Source organism: Tripterygium wilfordii, chromosome 17 (genome assembly GCF_013401445.1).
Source record: "Tripterygium wilfordii isolate XIE 37 chromosome 17, ASM1340144v1, whole genome shotgun sequence".
Taxonomy (NCBI): Eukaryota; Viridiplantae; Streptophyta; class Magnoliopsida; order Celastrales; family Celastraceae; genus Tripterygium; species Tripterygium wilfordii.
The window spans coordinates 13,690,904-13,716,172 of record NC_052248.1 but is presented as its reverse complement, the minus strand read 5'-3'; the positions used below and the strand labels follow the sequence as shown (position 1 = coordinate 13,716,172).

The 25,269-nt window shown below is 36.5% G+C and overlaps 4 protein-coding genes across 7 annotated transcripts; 2 read left to right on the top strand and 2 right to left on the bottom strand.

The window, feature by feature from the left end:
• Positions 1-4,339: 4,339 nt before the first annotated feature.
• Positions 4,340-7,174, top strand: LOC119982218. The gene is made up of 3 exons (XM_038825473.1): positions 4,340-4,799; positions 4,899-5,246; positions 6,477-7,174. Exons 1-3 carry the CDS (start codon positions 4,467-4,469, stop codon positions 6,975-6,977), a joined length of 1,182 nt encoding a protein of 393 aa, XP_038681401.1. The 5' UTR covers positions 4,340-4,466; the 3' UTR covers positions 6,978-7,174.
• Positions 7,175-7,928: 754 nt separating this feature from the next.
• Positions 7,929-8,868, bottom strand: LOC119981974 ((13S,14R)-1,13-dihydroxy-N-methylcanadine 13-O-acetyltransferase AT1-like). The gene is made up of 2 exons (XM_038825111.1): positions 8,773-8,868; positions 7,929-8,549 (listed from the first exon to the last, which is right to left on the bottom strand). The coding sequence occupies exons 1-2, from the start codon at positions 8,866-8,868 to the stop codon at positions 7,929-7,931; spliced, it is 717 nt and encodes a 238-aa protein (XP_038681039.1).
• Positions 8,869-14,793: 5,925 nt separating this feature from the next.
• On the top strand, positions 14,794-19,924 carry LOC119982762 (ALA-interacting subunit 3-like). Its single transcript, XM_038826304.1, has 9 exons — positions 14,794-14,996; positions 15,084-15,264; positions 15,787-15,845; positions 15,953-16,027; positions 16,117-16,233; positions 16,778-16,848; positions 17,547-17,844; positions 18,645-18,934; positions 19,691-19,924. Exons 2-9 carry the CDS (start codon positions 15,177-15,179, stop codon positions 19,743-19,745), a joined length of 1,053 nt encoding a protein of 350 aa, XP_038682232.1. The 5' UTR covers positions 14,794-14,996; positions 15,084-15,176; the 3' UTR covers positions 19,746-19,924.
• LOC119982761 (ribosomal RNA large subunit methyltransferase I) lies at positions 19,858-24,878 on the bottom strand. 4 transcript variants are annotated; one of them, XM_038826300.1, is made up of 8 exons: positions 24,588-24,874; positions 23,903-24,128; positions 23,683-23,817; positions 22,796-23,018; positions 21,856-22,042; positions 21,214-21,398; positions 20,413-20,550; positions 19,858-20,109 (listed from the first exon to the last, which is right to left on the bottom strand). In XM_038826300.1, the coding sequence occupies exons 1-8, from the start codon at positions 24,694-24,696 to the stop codon at positions 19,981-19,983; spliced, it is 1,332 nt and encodes a 443-aa protein (XP_038682228.1). In that variant the 5' UTR covers positions 24,697-24,874; the 3' UTR covers positions 19,858-19,980. The 4 variants fall into 4 exon arrangements, with proteins under 4 accessions (XP_038682228.1, XP_038682231.1, XP_038682230.1 ...); XM_038826302.1 differs by having other exon boundaries at positions 19,981-20,109; positions 24,610-24,876; XM_038826303.1 differs by lacking the exon at positions 21,214-21,398 and having other exon boundaries at positions 24,588-24,878.
• Positions 24,879-25,269: the final 391 nt, after the last annotated feature.

Sequence of the window (25,269 nt, the reverse complement as noted above, 5' to 3'; positions counted from 1 at the left end):
AATGTCTTTCAATTTGCCTTGTAGTGTGTGACTGGTCATGTAATATTTAAGAGAGTGTGAATTTGATTGTCTACCCAATGATTTTAAAGTCGACCGTTGTATTTTATATAGAAATCCAATCTGTAAGTTTGTACTATGTAAAAAGTTTTACCAAAATAATGAGCACAAGAATTGTCAAATTACAAATCTATTACTTTTCAGGCTTGCTACTACTACTTATGATCTAGAATTTATTGTGAGGTTGAGAACCAATCAATGCAAGTATATGATATATAAATATATGTATGTATATGTATAGTGTACATATATATAATCACGCGTTATTATTTTCTCTTTATTTGATGATGGAGTGTTTTTCGTGTTTTGAAAAGAAATGATATCAACCTTTCCTTATGTTAATTTCTTGCCTTGTTAAATGCAACCAATTCAAAATATACTTATAGTTGTAAGTCCTTCTTTTGTGCAACATATTATTATTTATAATATATGAATATATAAGAATCAAATATTTATGTTTTAAAATAACAAATGACCCCTGTCAAATATATAGAGTGTTTATGCTTATGTGGCCTCATAGAAAGCTGGCGTATGTCGCACTCTCTAAACTTTCATGTTAGGTTATACTCTAGTATTGATGATATTGATTTTGATTATTTATGAGAAACTTTGGGCCGGAAATATAATTAATGAAAATGTACAAAATTTTATTTCTGTTAAGATGGAAAGATATCAATTGCAATACCAATTAATCAAAATTAATTACTTTCCATCTTTAGATATATATCATTCCATATGACCAAAAAAGGAAAAATAATAAAGTGATTGTAAAAATATATAAATTACCCACTTACTTGCCTGGTTCTCAACCTCATAAGAAGCCCCTACATTGATCGGTCTTGAGTAGCAGTAGCAACAATGAAAATCACTAGCCTTTACATATTGACAATTCTTGTGCTGATTATCTTGGTCTCTAAGGGTAAGTTTTGAATAGATAGATATATATAGTCCTTAATTTCTTATGTTGTTAATTAATAAAAAAAATAATTGATGCATATATATGTATGTTAATAAATAATGGGGTTTGATTTGTGTTGTAGGTAATGGGGTATCGGGGGGATGTGGAAAGCTTTGTAGTAAGTCGATTATGATGGAGGATTGTGAGGACGAGGAATGCTTTGAGTTATGTGTGAAGGAGTACCCGGGCAAACCTATTCGTCCTTGTCCAGGCGTCACAATATCAAGACCTGGTGGAGAATGCGTCTCAGGAAGGGAATGTGCATGCCTCTTCCTTTGTTAACTATATAGAGATATATATCATCATCCATTTATTGCAAGTTGCAACATACTATATAAGAAGACCCCTTTCTTATTTTTAATTTCTCTTTTATATGTATGTTAATTTGCGCGCACTTGAGAATAGATGCATGTCACTAACCTAGCTAGCTAACCAAATCAAAATAATTATAAATAATTAATATCTCTAATCACCTATCAACTATTACTAATCTAACCAAATCAAAGCCCAACACATCGGTGACCCAATCCATCCTACGTCTATGTGGCATTTCGTCATTGGACTCTGATCACCTATCAATTATATATCATCCTTGTTTATTTAACACCGTTGGATGAAATGTAGTGTTTGCCCCCAACCCATCCCCATTGACATGACCCTAATTATATTACAACCAACATGTATTGGGCCTCATACATTAGATCATTTGGCAATTTACGATGGACTATATACGTCTGGCATGTTTTGTATTGTTGGACTTGTGCTTACCACTTGTATGTATGATCTCTCCAGTCCTTTAAGCTTTGTAATTTTTACTTCTTGTTTGCTCGTCAATATTGGACCAGACCCAAAGATTGACAACTCACATCCTCAGCCCATTAGCAATTTTAATGTTATTTACTTTTTTGTCATAAATATAACATTAATTTTGTACTCAAAAAAAAAAAATTTAATTTTAATATTTGTTAATTTTAACATGTGAGAAGACTCGAATTTTCAACCTATTCGAAATTCTAAGGAGTGGTTACCACTAAGTTAAGTGCTCCTAATATTCCTTAATTATTTTCAATATATTTTTAAAAAAATTGAAAGGATCATAAAAATAATAATCAAGAATCTTAAGTTCAATGGTATATAAAATTTTACATGTAACTAGGATTTAGGGGCGCAATCAAATTAAGCTTTAATTGAGCCATTTGCACTTGAGCTCGATTAGGTTCAATTCAGATATTATTAGGTTTGAGTTTTGAGCCTAATCAATTAGTGGCGAGCTCGAATTTTCAAGAACTCGCTTGAACCGATCGAGCTCTAATCTAAACATGAAACTTGAGTTTAAGTCATGCTCAAGCTTGCGAATGACCAAAAAACCGATCGATTTGCATGTGAGACTGTGAGAATAGAGCCTGGGTGAGGGGAGCCTGAAGTGTTTTTTTTTTCCCATTGGATTCACTCTAATCTCAATAATTTTACAAGTTTGAATATTATTTTCAAATGCAACACCTTCTCATAAAAAATAAGAAATCAGGAACTTGAATTGAATATTCCACTTAAGGACTCCCTAACCCACAAACCAAACCAAACCAAGCTCGATTGCTTACAAAGATTTGAGGATTAGACTCGGGTTGGCTCGATTGCATATAGATTGAAAGTGCTGAAAAGAATTCAACACTTTGTGATGTTATATACAAAAATACTAACCATATACACATATAAAAAAAAATCCAAATTAATTGTGTAAATATGAAGATATAGTGTGTGTGTATATATGTATCAATCAAAAGATGTAGATGGGCTAGCCACTTTCACCTAAGTTAGTAAGTTGTATATGGCATGTGTATAGTACCCCACCCCCCACCACACCCAACCTGTCTTCAACCATTTGAAAGTCACACTTAAACCTTCACCCACCAAACCTATCTGGAAGGGGTCAATGGGTGATGATGTAGGCCCATGGCCTCATTGGCCTGGGTCAGTAACCTCCATTGCACTTGCACTTTGGAGGGGGTAGGAAGAGCCCACTTGGCTGAATTGGCTTGACTTAGAAGATGACATTGTTTGTCGTCCACCATGATCCATGCCGACTCACCACCACCACCTTATCTTTGTCTCCCGGCCCACCTCTCTGTGTCTGCGCTGCAATATCCACATCAAGGAATAGGATTGATCTCCACGTGGAACAAAACAATGATATTGTGAGTCTCTTTTAGTGAAACTAATTAATAATGACTTAATGAGAGGATATATATATCATGAGCCTCTAAGGGCACCTACTTTTGAAATTAATTTGTTTCAATAATTTTATACACTTTAACTTCCTCCTTTAGATTTAATTCATCTTTAAAATAATGGAGATTTGGAAGTCTCTAGGTAGAAACAATGTATTGATCCGCCCAAGAAATTGACTAATATTCCCCTTTGGCTTTAATTAGGTGATCATCTCTAGCTAGTAAGTTTTGTGCATCTCATGTGATGATCATCTAAAGTGCAATACTAGATTACATTGATATCATCAAAACTCCCAAATCATTTATTTCGAAAACTTTAGTGGCCGTATGTATACCTTTCCTCATATCTAGGGCAAGATTAGATTCTAATTAAAGAGGTAGACAGTTATTAATGTCTACTCTTTTTAAAATGAAAACCCACCAAGAGACGTCCACCTTGTAACATTATCAATATGTGTACTTGTTAATTGAAATAATAATAATTAAAAAAAAAGGTGATCTTTGTCAACATTTTTTACGAAAGTTTGATGGATGTAAGATAATGGTATAGTAAGATTGAAATGTCACGTTGTAAAAATCACCCGAAATTGAACTGGATGACTTGTTTCAATGTGGTGTGATCAAGATTAGTAACACTAGCCCACCCTATTTTTGAAAATTTTCACTATTTATGGTCTCAAATGGGCCTTTTAATATTTTAGGGTATTTTATAATTTGTATTTTTTTTTGGCGTTTTTCACCCTTTCAAGGTGATAGTTGGCCCTAAAATGGTGAAAATCCTTGAAAGTTTCTGATGAATTTCAGTACTTTTTTTCCTTGATTGAATGTTGATTTAATTTTCTTTCTTGTTTTTACAGGTGTAAAAGTTGTGCATGTGAAATAAGATGAATATGATAATGTTGCTAGTGGTGTCTTCTTCCAAGGAAGATTAGGCCTAGATCCAAATGGAAGGTACATTATGACTACTTAAATCAGTCCAAAAGACCAAAAAAAAATAAAATTAAAGAACGAATAAAGCAATAAAGACAGTCTTTGTAAACAATATTGTCATTATAATAATGTCATATGCCTACATATGCTGGTTGTGTTGGGTTGGACGGATAAGCTGTCACTTTTGTCTCTTCCCATACAAATCCCCAGCTTCTCTTCCTTTAAGTGACTAACAAACCACACATACAAACCCACACCCAGTACTTTTAACATTCAATATTTTCTCGGCGTACGTGATGATGAACGTTAACATGGATTCTAAGACAAGAAGGAAGCAGCAAAGATGGTACACACAAACCTTGACACCTCTAATTGAAGGTCCTGACCCTGATATGCAAGAAGAAGGAAACAAAAGAGAGAGTTCTTGGGAGATCATCCGTGAATGGTTCAGGGTCCAAAAAGGCCTCTCCAACAACAACAACTTGTCGGCTTCTTCTTTCATTGGCAGCATTCAAGCCAAGAGACAAGATTTGAGGCTTTTACTTGGTGTTTTGGGTTGTCCTTTAGCCCCCATTCCTCTAGTGACCAATGACCCAATTCATCATCTTCACATTAAAGACATCCCAATTGTAAGTTATTAATTTACATGAGGTGATCCCTTTCTGTTGCGTTAAGCCATTTTGTTTTGTTACTAATTAATCAAGGATTGCTTGCTTGCTTTCTGTTAGGCGAATTCTGCGGCGCATTACATAATACAGCAATATCTGGCGGCGACGGGGTGTTTAAAGCAGCAAAAATGTGCCAAGAACATGTACGCGACGGGAATTGTGAAAATGATTTGTTGCGAGACAGAAATATCTTCGGGGAAGAATGTGAAGAGTTTGGGGAATAGGAGTAGTGAAAATGGGTGCTTTGTGTTGTGGCAGATGTTGCCTGGCATGTGGTCACTTGAGCTGGTTGTTGGTGGAAATAAGGTCATCGCCGGCAGCGATGGGAAGACGGTGTGGCGGCACACGCCGTGGCTCGGCACCCATGTGGCCAAGGGCCTTCAACGCCCATTGCGTCGCATCATTCAGGTAATTACTAATTACGTACTAATTAAAATACATTCAATCAAGATATCATTTTTCTATAATGATCAATCTTAAATTGCCTATTTTTCAATTAAAGATTGTTGTTAATAATAATTCCATCCAATAAAAAAAAGAGAGAGAGAAGAGCGAGGAATGAACGAGTTGGGGAGCACAAATCCCAACAAACAGAACAAAATAATTCTGACAATGATAGAGAAACTGTCTCATCCTTTACCGGACATATATTTTTGGATGCCGGGGGTCTGCTGTAATTTTTTTTACAGCAGACCCCACTTTAATAAATAAGAAGTATTTAAAATTTTTTTAAAAATAAAATAAAATTATGAATGTATTTTGATCGTGTTTACGAATCTAACGGTATAATTTTCATCCGAAACAAAAATCAAATTCATCACAAGATAGACATATAATGTTACGGGTTTATATTCAACGGTTCACAATTTTCATCTCTTTTTCATGTTCAATTTGATTTTTGTATGAGACAAAAAATATACCATTACACTCGTAAACCTGATCAAAACACATCCATAATTTTAAAAAAAAAAAAAAAAAAAAATTTTAGTCCCTTTAGATTCATTACAGCAGGTCCCAGCCACCCTATATTTTTCCTTTACCTGGCAAGTGGGATGGGGCACGTGATTAGCTTTGGTGAATGGTGATGTCATGTTTTTGATCATCTACACACAATCACAACATATGCTTCTTGGGATTGCCAATTCATCCTTCCTTTCCTTTAACTTTTGCTTTTGCTTTGCTTTTGCTTTTGCTTTTGCTTTAATTTGTCTCCTTTAATTTTGCCACTTTAGTGAATAGTAATTTCTCATCATTTCATTTCATTTTGTTGTTTTCTTTTGTTTGTTTTCGATTTATTCCCATACATACATACATACAACTTTCTTTTTCTTTTTAATATTTCTTTTCATTTCTTTTGGCTACTTTAAGACCTTGCAAGTGAATAGTATTGTTAGATAAATTTGAACTACGTTATTCTTCTTGATATCGTACCCTATCAATTAATTAACATCAATAATTAATTAGAGGACAACAAAAATTCTTGGGTATAAAACTAATATTCAATCCCAATAAGTGGTAACTTGATCACATTTCTTCTTCTTTTTTTCTAATCAACATGATTTGTCTTATCTATCAATGTGTTTGCAATATTAATTAATTAATTAATCACATGCAATACAATATGATCAAAATTAGCAGGGGCTAGATCCAAAGAGCACAGCAAGGTTATTTGCCAAAGCACAATGTCTAGGGGAGAAACGGATTGGAGACGTGGATTGTTTCGTGCTGAAAGTGGCCGCCGATCAGGCAACGGTGATGGAAAGGAGCGAGGGTCCGGCGGAGATGATTAGGCATGTATTGTATGGTTATTTTTGCCAAAAGAGTGGACTCCTAATATACCTAGAGGACTCACATCTAACAAGGGTGCACACACAAGAAAATCAAAACGAGGACACAATCTATTGGGAAACAACAATTGGAAGTAGCATTGGTGATTATAAGGATGTGGATGGCAAGTTAATTGCTCATCAAGGGAGAACCATCGGGACAGTTTTCCGGTTCGGAGAAATGTCGGTGCAACATAGCAGGACTAGAATGGAAGAGATATGGAGGATTGATGATGTTGTGTTTGATGTGCCAGGGCTTTGCATGGACTACTTTATACCTCCTGCCGATATCTATGAAGCTAATTCACCTTGATTAATCCAGCTAGAGACCATTAACTTTGTATGTATTAATTAATCTTGTTTTCTAATCAAAAAAATATTGATACTGGATATGGGTTGATTCGGTATTTAAGTTTCAGATGTAGAATATATGCAGTGTTGGTCTTGGGGTGCAATAAGCGGTTTTGGTTATGTATTTTGTCTTTCAAATCTCAAGAGATTTGCCCTTCAGATTTGGATTTCTCTATTTCAATTGAGAACAACCGTTCAGAGACGGGCTGGATAGGTACGGATTGGGATTCCGAAATGACCTCATCACAGTTTTTAGAACTTGTCTCACCGTATTACAAACAATCAAAACACAACAGAACTCCCCTACAACTTATGTTCTATATATTCTGTGCAAACAGCTAAACAGTCATCCTCCAGCAACGAGTGAGCCTAATCGCTTGATACGTCATCGAGGTCGAGGTCAATCTTATTTTTTACGTGATCATTTCCTGTTTTATATGAGTGAGAAAAAGAAGAAACAAAAATATATATATGACGTGGTTAATTAAACAACGGGTCGTTGGTTGAAATGATGAAGAATAAATGACGATCTCATATCTATGATATAGTTATATGTGGAAGAAAGAATTTTAGATTTACTTTTGTATCCAATATTTGTCAAATGAGTAGTAATGTGACATTTCTCGGTGAAATTACCCATGAGAAGCCCATAAAATTATGGACGATCAAGATAAAATATGGGCTTAAAGGAACTTTAGTTCAATCCGCTATGTTTCCTAGTACGTTTTAAGCCCATGATTTCTGGGCTCAAAAGAAAGCCTGAGGGCCTTTGGGTACATTACCATACCGGCCAGGCTAATTTTGAATGTGAAATAATACATAAGAAGCCCATAAAATACATGAGGATTTGAGTTGACATGTACCACAAATTCTGGATCATGCTCCAATTTTTCCATGTCATGCTCCTCCAAAGTCACCCACGCTGATCTATTCCATCACCAGTTCTATTTCCCAACTGTAAAATCAGATTCTCCGAAAAAGTTTCATTGATTGATGCCCATGCCACCCATATAGGCTTTCTCCACCCGAAATCTACTTCGTAAAAACCCATTCTACTCACAGCGGTAACCATGTAAACGACTGGTTTACAGCTTGAGCAACAAGAAAACATTTCTCTGTGCTTTTCGTGTAGCTTACGGATTTCTTCAAACCCTTCCTCACCTTGAAACTTTTGTAAATTTTTCGAATTGATTCCATCAACTGATTTTCTGAGAAGACTCACTAAGAGAGGTAACAAGTCATGATTACTTCTAATTGGATCATAATTTGCAATCGCATTCAAAAAAATATTTCCAATCGAGTAGTCTGGTAATGGTGCCTCCAATCTCGGACGGATATTAACTGCGTTACTTAAAATTGATGGCTTAGAAGTATTCATGGCGCATTTCCATAAGAGTCCAGAGACTACTTCAGCTCGAGTTGGGTTAGGAATTTGTGCACTTCTTGCTTTAGCCTTGAGAGTAGAAATGCTGGCAGCACTAAACAAGAATCTCTTAGTAATTAACTTACCAGCTTCATTAGGACTAGAGTTGTTCTGGGATAATTTCAATGGAAGAAAGTTGCTTTGATGGAAAATTTGAGGCTGCCACGTTTAGATCATGTGCATGTATTATTGGTGATGATTCTTGACTTCCACTTGCAATAGCAGACCATGATTTAAGAAAAGCAACAAAGGTAGCTCTATCAATGATTTTGTGCAAAACGCATATACCAATAGCAATTCCTCCACATGAAAATATGTTGGCTTGAACACCTACTTGCACTGCCATTTCTAATGGCACAGTACAAACAGGTCGAAATGGAAGGAACGTATTGAGTAATTCAAGTTTTGGGGGTGTAAGACAATCGGACATATCACTACTTACTTTGACTTCCTTAAATAAGGCTCCCTCGTCGTTACAATCGATAGTGGTAACATCTTTGATCCGTCCAGCGAGAGGGTAAAAATGAGTTAAAAGCTTTGGACAATGAATCTTTCAGACAAGCCAGTTTGTCTTCGGCAGAGATATGGGTGCCATCAATCTGATGAGGGTAAAAGAAGACAAATGGAAGATAAATCGGTGGGATAAACTGGTCTAGACCGGAAAGTTTGAATGTTTTTAGGTGTTTGGGTGTGGGTGAAGATGGTTTGATTGCTTCTTCTTTTGTAGTGGAATGGAATTCCATCTTCCTCGCCTTGATTTTGATAAACAATGCAGTGACATGTTTCCTAAGCATTGTTCCTTCCTTCAGTCCTTGTGAAGAAGAAGAAGAAGAAGAGGCCTGCAACAGTTGGTGTTCTTTTTATATAAGCTGCAGGCCACCCTAACACTAGTGTTAGGTTTAATTTGACATACAAAATCAAATAGTACTGTACATACTTGCATGCATGCATGCTTCTCTCACGAAGGTGGAAAGTCAATTCTCCTGACTCCCTCCCATGTCTTTCAAATTTCTAGACAATTAACTATTTGGTTTAGCTGTCACCCACCACACATGACATGGATGATTTAGTAATTTTTGAACAAGTGATCGATCTCAACTCTCGAGATTTTATTTTATTGGATTATTTATTTTTTTAACATTAAGGGTTAACCCCACTTAATTATCTTTAGGACGTGCACATGGAAAACCTATACTCCATCAATGCAATATATCCCGCAAATCATGTGTGTCAGCTGGTAAACTATATATATATAAGTTGTGTTTTTCTAAGAGTTGAATTTTAATTTGAGATTAATAAAGAAGCCCTTTCAGATCGAGTTTTTCCCATATATATTATATTCCTAGTTTCTTGGGTTAATCTGAGGTTGTGGAAGTGGTGTGCTATATTTTGTGTTTGATTTTATCATGTGTCTAATCACAGTGCGTTCTATCAACGTGTCAAGCAAATACAATACCTAGTGTGTCCGTTGGGGCGTGCTGTGAATTGTTGTGTGGTGCTGTGAGGTTAGTTCAAACGCGAAATTGTTTGGCGCATTCCTTTTAAAACTGTGGTGCGGTGCCGTAAGGTGCACTTAGCGTATCTAAATTACTGTTATATTAGATGACTAATAATATTAATATAAAATCACTTAACGTTTACATTCTACATTAATCTAAAATAAAATAATTGACCTAATTTGATTACGTGGGACAATTCAACATAAATGTGTCTGTTTGGGAGTGTTGTGAGGTGAGGTGAGGTGCTGCGAGGTAAAAAACTGTGGTGTTGTGAAGTGATTTCTGCTGACAAAAATGCGTTTGACATGTCACAAAAAACTGTGATGTTGTGAGGTGAGGTGCACCTAAACACAGTGCAACACACTGCCAAACCGCACCAGTGTAATTATATATGCCGGGCTCATATGAGAATCGGAACTTTACAACTTCCTAAAAAGAAGACTCTCCTAACCCTTAAGTTAAGAATTGATTCTTGTTTATATACAGGGTTTTGCTGTTGGAATTGATCAATAAAATTGGACTCTAGTTAGATTAGAATTAGTAATTCGAGTTTGACTAGGATTAGGTTTTGTACAAGCTTATAAATTATAGGCTTGTTTTTAGGTTTACTTGACCCTAATTCTTATTGTTTATTTGTCTGGGTTTAGAGAGGCGGCTGAGAGGGAGAGAGAGCAAGGGTGGGGGAATCCTTGCGGTTTATCTCTCGGTGTATTTCTTGGGGGTTCGAATATGGGTTCAAGGGTGTGAGACTGCAAGAAGTTCAAGATGTATAATCTTAGACGGGATAGACTGAATTGGGGTTAATGGAAAATCTCTAGGGGGCTTATGGAAAATCTCTAGGGTTCTTGGGTTTTTTTGGATAAAGAAATATCACTAAGAATATAATTGTAGCGATTTCATATAGTGAAAGTTTCTCTGGTTGTCTCTGATAACACCCGTGGTTTTTTTATCCGATTTGGAGTTTTCCATGTAAATCTTGTGTGTTGTTGATTGTGTTATCTCAAGTTCAATTTCTCTTAGATTTATTGATAGTTATATAAGAAGGATCGTGGGAGGTAATTCTCCAACAATTGCCATGACCCAATGAATGAATGAAAGTTGTTTTGGTGGAACATCGAGGTTGCCATGTTCAGATCGTGTGCATGTATTTATTTGAGATGAATCTTAATTGACTTCCACTTGTAATAGCAGACCATGATTGGTCGGATTTAAGAAAAGCATGCAAGTATAAAAATTAAACACGAAAGGTTATACAACCTTTGAGAGATGAACAAATTAAGGATTCAACCTGCTAAGGGAAATTAAAGAAATTATTTTAAAATTAAGAATGGATCCTCATTGATAGCACACATGCATACAATTAAGACAATATTGATGATGAAAATTGGCATATCAAAAGCAAAACGAACCTTTTGCACAGAACGGATCGATCATCCTTAAGTGGTTGTCACTTCTTTAAATGACAAAACAAAAAAAAAAATAGCTATCTAACCATGTCAATGGAATATTTATATTGTTGCCAAATCTAAATATGGGAGTATCAAACATATATATAGCTAGATGATAAGTTAAAACTTAAAACTACGATCCTCCATCAAGCATCAACGAAAAAGTCAAAAAATAAAAATAAACGAAAGAAACATTTAGGTTGATTGTTTTACTTTAGAAATTGCAAATACTTCAACACAGATGGATACTAATTAATAGGCATACAACAGAGAATTTGATCCAAAATAACTGATGACACAACCTTGTTCAACACTAAAAATCTGGTCAAACTACTTAATTTTGATAAAATGTTCCATCTTACAAAAATCCATTCCAAGGGTCAAATTAAAACCCAATTTTTTTAAACAACAACATCGATCGATCGTGTGAAAATGTTTGTCCAAACTATATATGCTGCAAGCTGCAATGACATTTAGAAACACATAACAAGGAATCAAAATCACAAATTCCGACTCAACCAATTATTTAATACTCAATAACCAATAGCAATACAAAGAGAGAAGGTCCCACTATAATTGAGAATACACAAATTTTTCTAATTATATTACATAGTGTGTTGGTTCTTCTATGCTTGTTTTGGCTTCATCATGTAAGAATTTTTAAGTTTGTACAAATTTGACCTTAAATCCATGAATGGGGTCTCTATATTATAAGGATATAAAATATATTCTTGTATCTTGTCCCAACTTTTTAGGTTAGGATGGTGGATTGTACATGTTTGAACCCATGAGGACTATTTGCACTCCAGAAATGACTAACACCACCCCAAAATCACAAAAATCTTCAATCTAATAACACCCCAGTTGACCCTACCACGTATCATTTCCCTCCATCCTGTCTTTCTCCTTCTTCACTTCACTCTCCATCTCCTTACAAAACCACACCCATCACTCCTGTGGAGGATGAAGAGTTCGACAGCGTCTTCGACGGAGGCTTCACCGAAATAATGGGGACATCGGACGGAGACGACATGGACCATAACCCAGCAGTTGATGATGAAGAGTTGTATCACTCTGGACACATCATCCTGTGATCAGACGGTTCTTATCAACTTCAGACCCAGCTAAGCCAATCTCAATCATCCTCAGTCAGGTAAAAGACATGGTGTCAAAAGGACTTGATGACCAAATATTGAAATTCTATAAGGAAGACCTTAACCCTTATGGATTTCATTATGCAAACACGTATCTTCTTCCTTCAGTCATAAAGGCATGCTCTTTTCATCAGTCCCATGAATTTGGTCTCAAACTTTATGGCGTAGTCCTCAAAACTGGATATGATGCAGATCCTTTTGTTTCCAATTCTCTCATCACCATGTACGCTAAATCTTCGCTAACTAACTTGACACACAAGGTGTTTGATACAATGCCTCAGAGAGACACCATCTCGTGGAATTCCATCATAAATTGCTATACTCAAAATGGATGTCTTTTAAAAGCAGTGAAAATGATGAAGGAGATGTATGTGTGGATTTTGCCAAAATCGGAGTTGCTAGCTAGCATCTTGTCTCTCTATTCTGGTTCAACTGTTCATCATGTGGTGTAGACTGAAAAATTTGAAAAAAACTAAAATTGGGGTGTACTAAAAAATGTTATGTTTTAGGCTGGGGTTTATCTAGAATGGGGTGAACTTAGTCAAGTATGGGGTGCAAATAATCATCGTCGTTTGGACCACGACTTGAAGCTCATTGCCCCTTGGAGTTCTGCTCACCGATGAGCAAGTCGGGGTGCCTGGGGCAGAGCACCCCAATCGAAGATTTGGGGAGCCCAAATTTTTTTTAAGGATATTTTGATCATTGTTTGTAAATCCTAAACATGTATATATATATATATTTTTTATTCTCATTGAAGAAAGATAATTCCGTTTGGGAGTGCTTTCTATTTTGGTGTTGTGAGGTGAGGTGCTGTGAATTAAAAAGTTGTGGTGTTGTGAGGTGAGTTATGTTGACAAAAAACGTTTGGCGTGTCACAAAAAAAAACTGTGGTGAGGTGAGTTGGTATGCAGTTTAGTGTTTGAATGAACAAAACTAACGGTCTGGTGAGGTGAGATACTGAATTATGAAATTTGTCCAAATTTAATTTTGCTTAATTATTATTTTTATTATAAATCAATTTTTTTAAAAATAAATTATTTATGTCGTTAATAACAATAATATAAATTACACTATCATAAAAAAAAATTAAATGATGTTTATCTCTTGCTGGTTCGTCTCTCTTGCTTCTCACCAAGCTCTGAAACTTTCCAAACTCTCTGTGTCTCTCACCAAGCTCTGAAAATTACTCTATTTCGGTTGGCTTATAAATCAATTTCATAGCCCGACTCAGGTTCAAGACAGAAGATCGCGATGAACTCCCCTTGTGTGGACTGAAGGGATGAGCAGAGATGAACCTATAATCGCGATTGAAGGGAGCGACTACGCTTTTGAAGATTGCGATTTAGGTTAAAATCGCATTCAGTGGCATAAGTGAAATTAGTTGTGTGTTTTTTGACGCCGAAATGGGGACCTCTGTGTTTTTTAAGTGAAACTCTATTTTTGATGAACGGCTTTTCCGAGAGAAGTAGCTCTATGTTGCTTCGACCAATACCGCGAATTTGAGCAGCGGATTAACATCGGAACTGACACCCAAACACCCTACTCAATGAAACGGAGGGTTGCAACTGAACTAGTTGCGTTTTTTTTGGTGCGAAACGGAACCCCAAGAGTGTGCGTAGCATTAGAGTGTTGTGTGCGAGAGAGCATAGAGAGCCTCAAAGTAGTGTAACTTTGAGAGAAGAAGAGAAAAGAAAACCTCAGAGAGAGTGAGCCTGAGAAGGAAAAGATAGTGAAGCAATTTTTTGAGGTATCTTCAGAAATTGAAGTAATACAATTGTTGTATGTGTGAGTGATGTTTTATAATCCCATTGATATAGTGGAAGTTTTAAGTGGCCTAAGGGTCCTATAATTTTTTTTTACCTCTTTTAAAATTTTCCATACTAAAATTTATTGGTATTATTTCTATTCTCATCCATTGCGTTATTTTTCTAAACAGACGTATGTAAGAACATAAAATAAAATTATTATCTCTTGTGTGTGATTGATCTTATTTTTTGATTTTTATTTTTTTTTCCCATCAATTATTTGCTAATCGTATTTGATGGCCAACCTCTTTAACTATTGCCCCACAACATATATACATAAAATAATCCTGAATGAAAGCCATCTCATTCCTTTAAAAGTTGTTGTATTAGCAGCCCCAGCTGAGCAACATCTTGATCAAATAAACAGGAAGTCCCCAACATCTTTGTATTTTATTATGATTACACTTGTGTTTCTTTACTACAATCAATCATATTTATGCATTCTACAACTTAACCTACCATTCAAGTCACCAATATTACCCCTTGGATCGCGTTTGATCTTTTGATGGAAAGTTTCCTGTATTCGTATTGTCTTGACGGCTTTTCCTAAGATCGTCTCTTCAGTCTCCAGTTTTGGACCTTCTAGAGAGAGATAGACAGAAATAACGTCTCTCCTTCCCAAGTCAATTCAGGCGACTCCCCACAAAACAAGGTGTTCAATTCTTCCCTTCCACCTCGAAAATTTTCTACTCTTTTATATATACTTATTTTCAAGACCCAGAAATCCCAATTTTTGTAGGTGAATTCTGCAATCAAAGCATCTACTTGTAAGGAGCTCTTCGCGTTTTTAGCTGAATTAAGAGGAAGAAAAGAAGGAAGTGGGTTGTTTCTGATGAGTTCTAATCCGGCGTCGTCCAGCGTTGGCATAGCTGGATCGGGAGATAATTCAGGTGTCAGAAGGAATACGAAGAGACCCAAGTGTAATCTCCCCTTCCTGAGCTATTTTCTCCCTGTTACCATCATTTACCTTCATCGTTCGTGCTTATATTTTGTGGGTTTCTTGGATACTCTACTTCTCCAATTGTATTATGGTGTTCTTGTTGTGTTTTGATTCAAGTATGTTTTGGAATTGGCTTTCTGAAAAAATTAATTTTCTTGTTTGTTGTTGACTTGTTAATTCATGACTTTTATGCAGTTTTCTGTGTTCATATATGTTGTTAATCGTTTTCTGGATTGTGGTTAGACTGAATTTAGAGTTACAATGTTGTTAGATTGAGTAATTAGTATAGTATTGAAGATCAATTTTGAGTGTGGTAGATTACTAGATAATCTCATAATCATGTAGTAAAAGTAGTAGTCTTGTTTGATGCATTAACTTTCTGCCCCCCACTTGATATGTAATCCTACAGATAACTTTTTGATGCATTATAATCGAGACTAAAGAGCTGCTAAATGTTTATTGTTTATAAGAGGAATAACATTTGTGAGATTGTTCGTTTCAGATTCAAAGTTCACACAGCAAGAACTTCCAGCATGCAAGCCTATTCTCACACCTCGATGGGTAAGCTGTCATGGTTTTTTTTCCCTTGGACATTCTAATTTCTCGCATGACTTGTATAAGCTAAATGTGGTAAACTGTATGGCTGAAACATTTCCTTCTCATGGCAGGTGATTTCAGCGTTTATGGTTATTAGTATTGTCTTCATCCCTATTGGAATTGCTTCCCTTTTGGCTTCCAATGATGTACGATTGAGTTTAATCCGTACTCTTTTCATTGCCTTCTAATTTCACATGTAGCTGCATTTTATCATGGACTTTATCTGTTCTCTCAGGTGGTTGAAATTATTGATCGATATGAGACTGACTGCATACCACAAGAGGCTAGAAATGATAAGATTGGATATATTCAAAACCCTGCAACAGAGAAGATGTGCAACAGAACAATAACAGTGAGGCTTAACTCTTAAATTCTCGTTTTCTATTATCAACCTAGCAGATTACCTTCAGGTGAACATGTTTGCCAGTGGTAGAATTGCAGGGGTGCAACCTAGAGGTCACATGCTCAATTCTTGGAAACAGTATCTCAACATGTTATGTGGGGGTAAACTCTGTGCACATATTGTTTGTTCCTGACCTCGCCCACTGCGGGAACCTTCTGCACAGGTGTTGTTTACCTTGTAGGCGAACATGTGGCTTAGTGGTAGAGTTGTAGTGATGCAACCTAACCTCTAGGTTTAATTCTTGGAAACCATCTCTCCACATATTTGTAGGGGTAAGGTTTGCGTACGTCCTGTCTGTCTCCGACTTTACCCACTGCAAAAGTCTTGTGCAAGAGAGTTGTTTACTTACTAGCAACCTTGCAGGTTTCCATGTTAGCTTTGGAAACATCATTTGTGCTAAAGATCATATATTTCCGCATAGAAATTGGCAATGAGTCCTTGTATGGGTTGATAAACTTATCCTCTAATTATCCTTTTGTTCATTTCTTATTAGGTTAAAAAGACTATGAAGCAGCCAATTTATGTGTACTATGAGCTCGTCAATTTCTATCAAAATCACCGTAGGTATGTGTAACAATAACAAGGCAATCTCCTTGTTTCTATTTCTGCGTCATTTTAATGAATATCATCACTAGATTTCTCAATGAAAATGGTAGATATTTTTGGTCCGCCTATCCCTTATTTATACTTTATGGGAAACATGAAATATGAGGGTCATCTAGAGGAAAAAAGGTAGGTAGACCATGAACCATGGCAGTCTGTGTAATAGATTAATAAACGTGGTTCTGTTAGTGCAACCCATCTGCATTTCCAGCCATTTGATCTCATAATAACATTGCCTTCATGTCAGAGTATGAAGATCAATACTGCAACCTAGAGTTTACTGAAAAGAATGCTGATAATGTTTGTTTTTTGTTTACTGTTCAAGGGGTGGAAAAAGATGTAGTTATCTATTGTTGCCAATAGTTATGGCCGTAGTTTGTATTTCAGAAACCATTGTGTATTACATAATGCAAGAGAACTTCCCTTATCTTGTGCTTTGCATCAGAACCCTGTGTTATATATAAAAATATATATATATAAATTTATTTATATATATATATATATTTATATTTATATATAATAATTACCGGCTTGTCAAATATCGTGTTTTTTTTTTTTCCGCTTCAAGAGTGGAGACTATCTTGTTTGGAAGTATAAACAAGTAGAAGTATGCATGGTAATAATTTGGTATAAACTGTGATGCTGACTATGTGACTTAGGTATGTGAAGAGCCGAAGTGACACGCAGTTAAGAGATCCAAGCAGTGAGAATGACATAAGTGCTTGCAAACCCGAAGATAATGTGAATGGATCGGCAATTGTGCCTTGTGGTCTTATAGCTTGGAGTTTGTTTAATGATACTTACAGCTTTTCCCACAACAACAAGCAATTGGCAGTGAACAAGAAAGGTATCGCATGGAAAAGTGATAGGGACCACAAATTTGGTAAAGATGTTTATCCTAAAAACTTTCAGCAAGGTGGTCTCATTGGTGGTGCATCTCTCAATTCATCTATCCCGGTAAGCCTTTGACTGCTGTTTGATACAATTCATTTGTGGATGTGACTACCTTCTCTGCTATAGTATTTGACACTGGCATCCAAATGAAGCATTGATTTTGTTGAAAACTGACGAACATAAGCACCAATGAAAATCTAAAAAAATATATCAGAATCTAAATCCATGAACAAATCAGCACAACCAATGAATTTGAAATCATCGGCCGAGAATAAAAAGAGGATGGGAAACCCAAAATACACAAGAAACTTCTGGTTTTTATTTTCTAAGAGCCATGTATTGCTTACTAAAAAGAAAAATAAAAGTACTAGGTCGGTACCCACCTTGGAGATGGGCAAAACCTTCAAGTCAATAGCAACTATTGCATCCACTGGTTTTTCACTTTTTTGTTCTTCACGATGAAGTGCGAAAAGGAAGACCTATGTTGAAAATAAAATCACCAAATCTGAGGTGTCTCCTCCAAGATCATCACAGGACCTCCAATTTTACAGTTGCCAGTTGGAGAACTTCTGCTTAAAGGATTTATGTTTTTCGCGTTGTCTGCTCTTCTCTAGCTGCTAATATCCTCTATAATTATCAGCCATCCTTGGTGCAGTCTGTTTTAGATCTCGGAAAGAGGGGGTTAACTTAATTCTTTGAGGGTTTGTGTATGAATCTTGACTTGTGTTTGGATCTCTCTCTCTCTGTGTCAATATGACTCCTCAATATTTTTATTGTCAATCTCAGAATTGTTAACTGGATTTGCTTCCAGCTTCCCTCATTTGGCATGTGGCTGACCAGGTTGAAATTTTCCTGTGCAACAGTTGAGTGAACAGGAGGACCTCATTGTTTGGATGCGCACGGCAGCACTGCCAACTTTCAGAAAGTTGTATGGGAAGATAGAGGTGGATCTCCGGGCAAATGATATCGTACAGGTGACGTTGGAGAACAACTACAACACCTACAGCTTTAATGGCAAGAAAAAACTTGTTCTGTCAACCACGAGCTGGCTTGGTGGAAAGAATGACTTTATTGGCATTGCTTATCTCACTGTTGGTGGGATATGCTTCTTTTTGGCAATGTGTTTCACTGTTGTTTATCTTGTTAAGCCAAGGTAAGATTTCATGACCTCATCTTATATCCTCCTTATTCATAGGAGTTAGGTTGTCAACAGGGTCTTTCAGCCATGTTCTCCCTTTTGTTATCTCGATTTAACTTATTTAAGTTCTTCCTTTTTGGTAAGGATTCTTTTAGATCTGCCTAACCTGTTTGTGGGTTAACTGAGTTTCCATATCTTGCTTTTGAACTGTCTTCTTGTAGCCATATTTCTTTTAAAAGGGATTTCTAATGTGTTTGGCTTTGGAAAATATTTATCATCCTCAGCTTTTTTACTTGCCAAAATTGAAGCTTTTTTCTTCGGATGAAACATGTTGCCTTATTCTAGAGAATGAATGTATTTTGTATACCATCTGGTTAAAGAGTAAAGACACCTAGTTTTGACATTATTCTTTCCCCCTTTGTGGAAGAAATTTTTTTCAAAAGCATGTTCGAGAACTATGTTCATTGAGAGAAAATGGGTGCATTTCTATTTCTCTAGACCTTGCTCTTTGTGAGTGTTAGGAGGTGGCTATCACTGGGCCATGACTTCCCTTCTAGGTTTGTAAAACATATTGATGATTAATAATGATACTAAAAAATGACAAGAGGTAGTAGACAATAGTATTAACATTGAGTGCCCCCATTTGATTGCATTTGACATTCTAGTTGTTGATAATCAAGGCTGACATAATGTGCAAATTGTGTTTGTGGATAGTTTCACTACCTGGACTTACTCCAATTGATATTGCTTGCATTTTGTTTCCTTTTCCAGGCGTCTTGGCGATCCTTCTTATCTGTCATGGAACAGAAACCCTGGCGGACACTAAACAAGTCTGAAGTTATTAGATTTTGTTTGGCTCACCCATGGAAAACTGGTTGATGTAATTTAAATGACTTAATCATATAGGCTAAGCTCGAGTGTTCCGGTATTTGAGTTTTGCACACTTGTTAGATCTGTATAGTAACAATACGAATATGTTCAATATTACTGCTTGTATTTCAGCAATTGATTCAAAGTACAGTACAAGCTGCTTCTTCTTTGTATTCACAATAGCACACATTTTATAATACTCTGAGTAAGATATTGGACAGATATGCACCCTCTGGATAGGATGGGTCAATAGGATGGTCACAAGCTGCTCCAGCTTGTCGTAGGATGGTGATTTTCCTCCCTGCTGTTGATGCGGCACCCTATACGAGAGGAGGGAAAAAAAAAGAGGTTCAGTACACTTGAATGATACTTCAACCAATGCAAATTAGCTTAAATAGTTTAGGTGACCTCAGCAGCTCAAGTACTCTAGATAATCAAGTTTTCTTCAATTGATAGACTTTTATAATGGTTCAATCGGCCAATTTACATAGGAGAAGCATGTCATGACAACATACGATGGTTTTGCAATCTTTTATTTCCTACAACAAGTAATGTAAGTCGACACAGAGAAATAGAACATCTCTCCATTACTGTTTGTGAAGGAGGAAAATAAATATACTTGCCTGAAGAATGCGGAAGAACATCCCACTTTGTGTCATAGCACCCGAACATGAACAGGTCATGAGTAGACCGCCTCTCTTTGTTAAGCGCATTGCTAATGAGTTTAAATTTCTGTACATGCCTGATGCACTTTGTAGAACCTGGGGAAAAAACAGGCCAATAAGAAATAGTCAAGACACTACAACTGAGGAGAAAGAGGAATAAATTATACATGGGAAAAAGACCTAAACTGAGCAAGGTAACCACCCCTATAAGACGTGGATCTAATTATGTGCAGGGAACATATTCTTCCAAAATGGCTTTAGGCTTATCAGATGTCCCTCGAGAATTTTCTTTTTGGAACATTTGGGAGGCTAACATGTCCCTCAGCAGCAATTATTTGATCGCTAGTTATAGGAATCTGTAGAAGAGAATTTACTCTTAATCTGATTCCTGTAATAACATCCTAAATACTGATGAAATGTTAGGAAACAAATGGCAAGTCTTCGGCACATAAATCACTTAGAGATTAGAGGATAGATTTCAACTAAAGCCAACTTCATGGCATATGAGAGAAACTCGGCCAATTCAAGCTCATAATATGTTTTCTTCATTGAATGTGTATATGCCTTTGAGAGAGAGATTTGTTATCCTGATTAGGTCATGGAACCTCAAGTTCAAAGGCATCAAGCAAGCAGAGAAACTCAATGTCCAGGCAACCCAATCATACCAACCATGATCAGACAGTGCCTACGAGCAGTTTTCTTGACTTAAATATCATTCTAATTTGTAATGTGTATTAACTTAGAAGCATGTGTTACTACCTTCTTCCGTGGTGCGAGTTTAGGAGGATCCAGAATGACTAGATCCCATGACTCACTTCTAGAAAGAGCTCCCTTCATAAATTCGGTTGCATCTTCTTTCAAAAATAATATTCTTTCTGGATCCAGGTTATTAAGAACAACATTTTCTCTAGCAAGCCCCAGGGCGGGCAACGATGTATCAACACCTGAGAATTAAACAGTTAATTACAAACTTTAGTTGACCATAAAGATGAAGCCATTATTATAGTAAGCAGTTGATGTGAGTATATCATGTGAATATGAGAAGACACAAGAAGAAGGCCGCTATTGAGCACAACATAAAGCATAGATCATTCCCAAACATCTGGTGGTTATTATGACTTCTAAGAAAATGTATGAGCGGCAGACTGTTATATAGAAGCTTGATGTAGACATATACATGCCGATTGAAGTGGACTTAACTAAAAGCAACTAGTAAATGTTGTTCAATTTGTTTAGATATGCATCTATAGATCTCTAGACCCAGCTCCTACTGTGCTGATTATAGGCATAAGTTGGGAGATGAATGTTCTATAATTTTAGCATTAGCATCATAGAAGGATGAGCTATTGTCAAATACTAAATTGAAAAATGAAAATGAAATATATGGCGGTATAACAATACCAGTGACATGCGCAGCACCTCCCCTTAGAGCATTTAGAGCAAAGCCACCACTGTAGCAGCACATATCAAGAACCTTCTTACCATTCGAAATTGTTGATATGAACTGGCGGTTTTTACGCTGATCAGCATAAAATCCAGTTTTCTGGCCTTTCATTGAAACAGCATAGAAAATACCATTTTCCACAACCTGGTATTGAGAAATTATAAGATACCATAAAAAATGCACTAGTTTAAAATTCATCAGAAGAGCGGAATGCCCAAACAGGGAGGAACTAAACTAAGGGTTTACAAAAGGCAAAATGACGAGTATAAGCATATGAAATGTTCCACTTGCATACATCTATCCACCAGTAATGATCCTGTAAGTCCTATGTATTGGTTTCTGCCTCTTTTAACTTTATCATCTATTTAATGCGATCGAAGTGGTACACAAATTTAGACTTCTAATTGTAGAAACAGTAGCCAGACAAAGTACATACTTCAGAAATGTCACCAATTAAAAACACTGGAAAAAATAAATTAAATGACAGCTAATTTGTTTAGTGCTACGAGTAGTACGAATGCAATAATCCTAGAATTTGGTACTGCCCCAGTTATTATAACTTCCAGAAGAGCAAAGGTTTAAGGCAGCCCAGCTATATGTCTCAACACAGAGGCATCTTTTACGCATGTGCTTGTGATGTCTATACACTGGTACCAACAACATTCAATTACCACTGACTAGGATTCCCAGGAGGTTGTGATCCACTATGTCGTAGAAAAATGGTGAATTGTCATCACTGTTGATGCTTAGAAAGGGGTTATTTGTTCAAGGGAAATGGTATATCAAAGGCACCTCCAGGCCCATCTTTTTACAGACTCCCATTTAAGAGGGATGAAGGAGATTGAATGTGAAACTAATTTAAATGTAGAACAGACAAAATTTCAAGGGCTTTTCTACCTTTATTCTTTCAGGACAAGTATGTTGGTGCATTTCTTTCAAATTTGACACATCCATTCCTTCTTCCTTTAACATTTCAACAGAAGGTCTCCAATTTATATGATTAATTTCATCAAGTCTATGGATGCAAGCCTCTAATTCTGGTTTGTACTTCTCAACCCAAGCAGCCGATGATGCAATTACGGCTATATCTCCAAAGACATCAACAATTAAACCTGACAATCTGTGGTGACGAAGAAAATTCAATGAATAAATAAGCAAACCAACTAGCACAGGAACACAAAAACACACACTACAAAAAGGAAAAACTAATCTTGAAGGTTACTTGACAGATCAAAGGTACAAAAATTTGTTGCATTTTGGTGGAAAAGATATCAATTTAACTTCGCCACTTATTTTGTCTAAAGCATGCCTTGGGACAAACGTTTGGTAGCATATAATAAAGAACGTGCAAATCATCACTAATCTCATGTTCAAAAAGACTAGTTGCATTAAGGCACAGAGAATATTATTTAAGAACCGTGATTGCTTAAGGGGGTAACTTGTGGCCTAGTGGCAAAATTGCTACACTGTGACCTATAGATCACTAATTTAGATAAAAGGTAAACAACTCCCGTGCACAAAGCTCTCGCAGTGCGCGGGGTCGGGGACAAGCAGGATATATGCAAACCTTACCCCAAATAATATGTTTCCAATAACTGAACCTGTGATCTCTAGGTTGCACCACTACAACTCTACCACTAGGCCACATGTTCGCCTGTAAAGGTAAACAACTCCTGTGCAACTCTAAGGCCTCATACATCATGCCCTTCCCCAACTGCAGAACCTTGTGCACAAAAATTATTTCCACCTTTAACGACTAGGTAGGATTACTCAACACCTCATACCTGTCTCCTTCACTGTTAACAAGACGATATGCACTAGTATTGGCTGAAGGAAGTCCCAAACTTTTACGTAATTCCCTAGCTTCGAGAATTCTCGTCTCTATAAGTGTTTCCATGTTTAACGCACAAGAAGGATCCCTAACTCAAAGAAAAAAAAATGACAAGATTAAATCTTAAAATAAAGTACTAACTAAGAAAGCCTTCTCACAATTTCTTGACACACCTTGACGCTTCCTCTTCTAGCTGCATGAGCCTAACACAGAACATAGAAATAGAGTTATATAAGCCCCATCCAATTGGTTTCTGAGTCCCATCTGCTACAAGCACAATATCTCCAGTCTCAGGAGGTGGTCTGCCAATTATTCTATCAACTGCTCCACTGTATACCATAGGGCTTCCATCCTTGAAGAGTTGTATTTTCCCCTTTTTCAGTATGACCTTGGCAATACCTATAAAAGCCAAACCAATGACAAGGCCACTTAGAATCTGATATTAACTTACCATCAGGTAAGAATTTCCATCCAAATATTATACCGAAATGGATAACTTCAGTTCAACCCAATAACACAAGTAAATAGTTTTGCAATTTGATATATACTGCTAAAGCTCAAGCATTGCAATAATGAAACCTTGAACATTATCAATCAATCAGTTAAAGTTTAAATATTTTATCCTGCTCAGCTATATTAACAATATCTCATCAGAGACGATACTTAAAACTGGAAAAGCCATGAAATTCGAAAAGAAAAACAACGAAAGAAATGAAGCGAAGCGAAGGCTTATTTAATTCAAGAATGCAATTGAGAGAGCCCAATAGCAGAAAAGGATTAGAAATTCACACAAAACACAAAATCAATCCTTCCACTCAGTTTACTCAAGAAACACAAATGAAAAATGTAGAGAGAGACCTTTTGGGCGGGAAGAAGCAACCTCTTGAAGGGTGGTGGTGGTGGCGGTGTGGACTGGTAAGGAAGAAAGAGTCAGAGACCTGATGAGGCGGACTGGCAGCAGCTGCATAGTATTTACTATTTGCTCTGTCAAAGAAGAGAGGAGGCGCGCTTGTTATGATAACTTTTGCGAATTAAGAAATTATTTTTCTTTTTTTATGGCGTGAGGACTCCTCTTTTTAAAGGTAAGAAATTTCACGGCTTAAGTTGATATGGTGGGTTTAGGGGTATAACGAGAGTGATGGTAGGAGCAGGACTGGCTAGAATTAGATTTTAGAGTGAAGGAAATGTAATTTAAAGAGCTTTTGACCACTACAAATGTAATTACATGCTAACCAAAAAAAAAATAAAAAATAATCCTCACTTCAAAAAGTATGGGAATTTCTAGTGGTTTATAGAGGCTCACTTGAAAAATTAACTGGAACCTCTATGGTGAGCACTAGTTGCACTCTTTTTAACCAAGTGCAAGTGTTTAGGGCTAGTGTTGCTGGAGAAGGATAGCGTAGTTGAGAGAGCCTGCAAGGAATTGTTCTGAAACATATGTGGTCCAAGTGTTGCATCTATTTTAAATGGATGGGGATGGATTCACTTCACTGGACATGATGCTCAATGCAGTAAACATTGATTCTCCCACTGCCTCTGA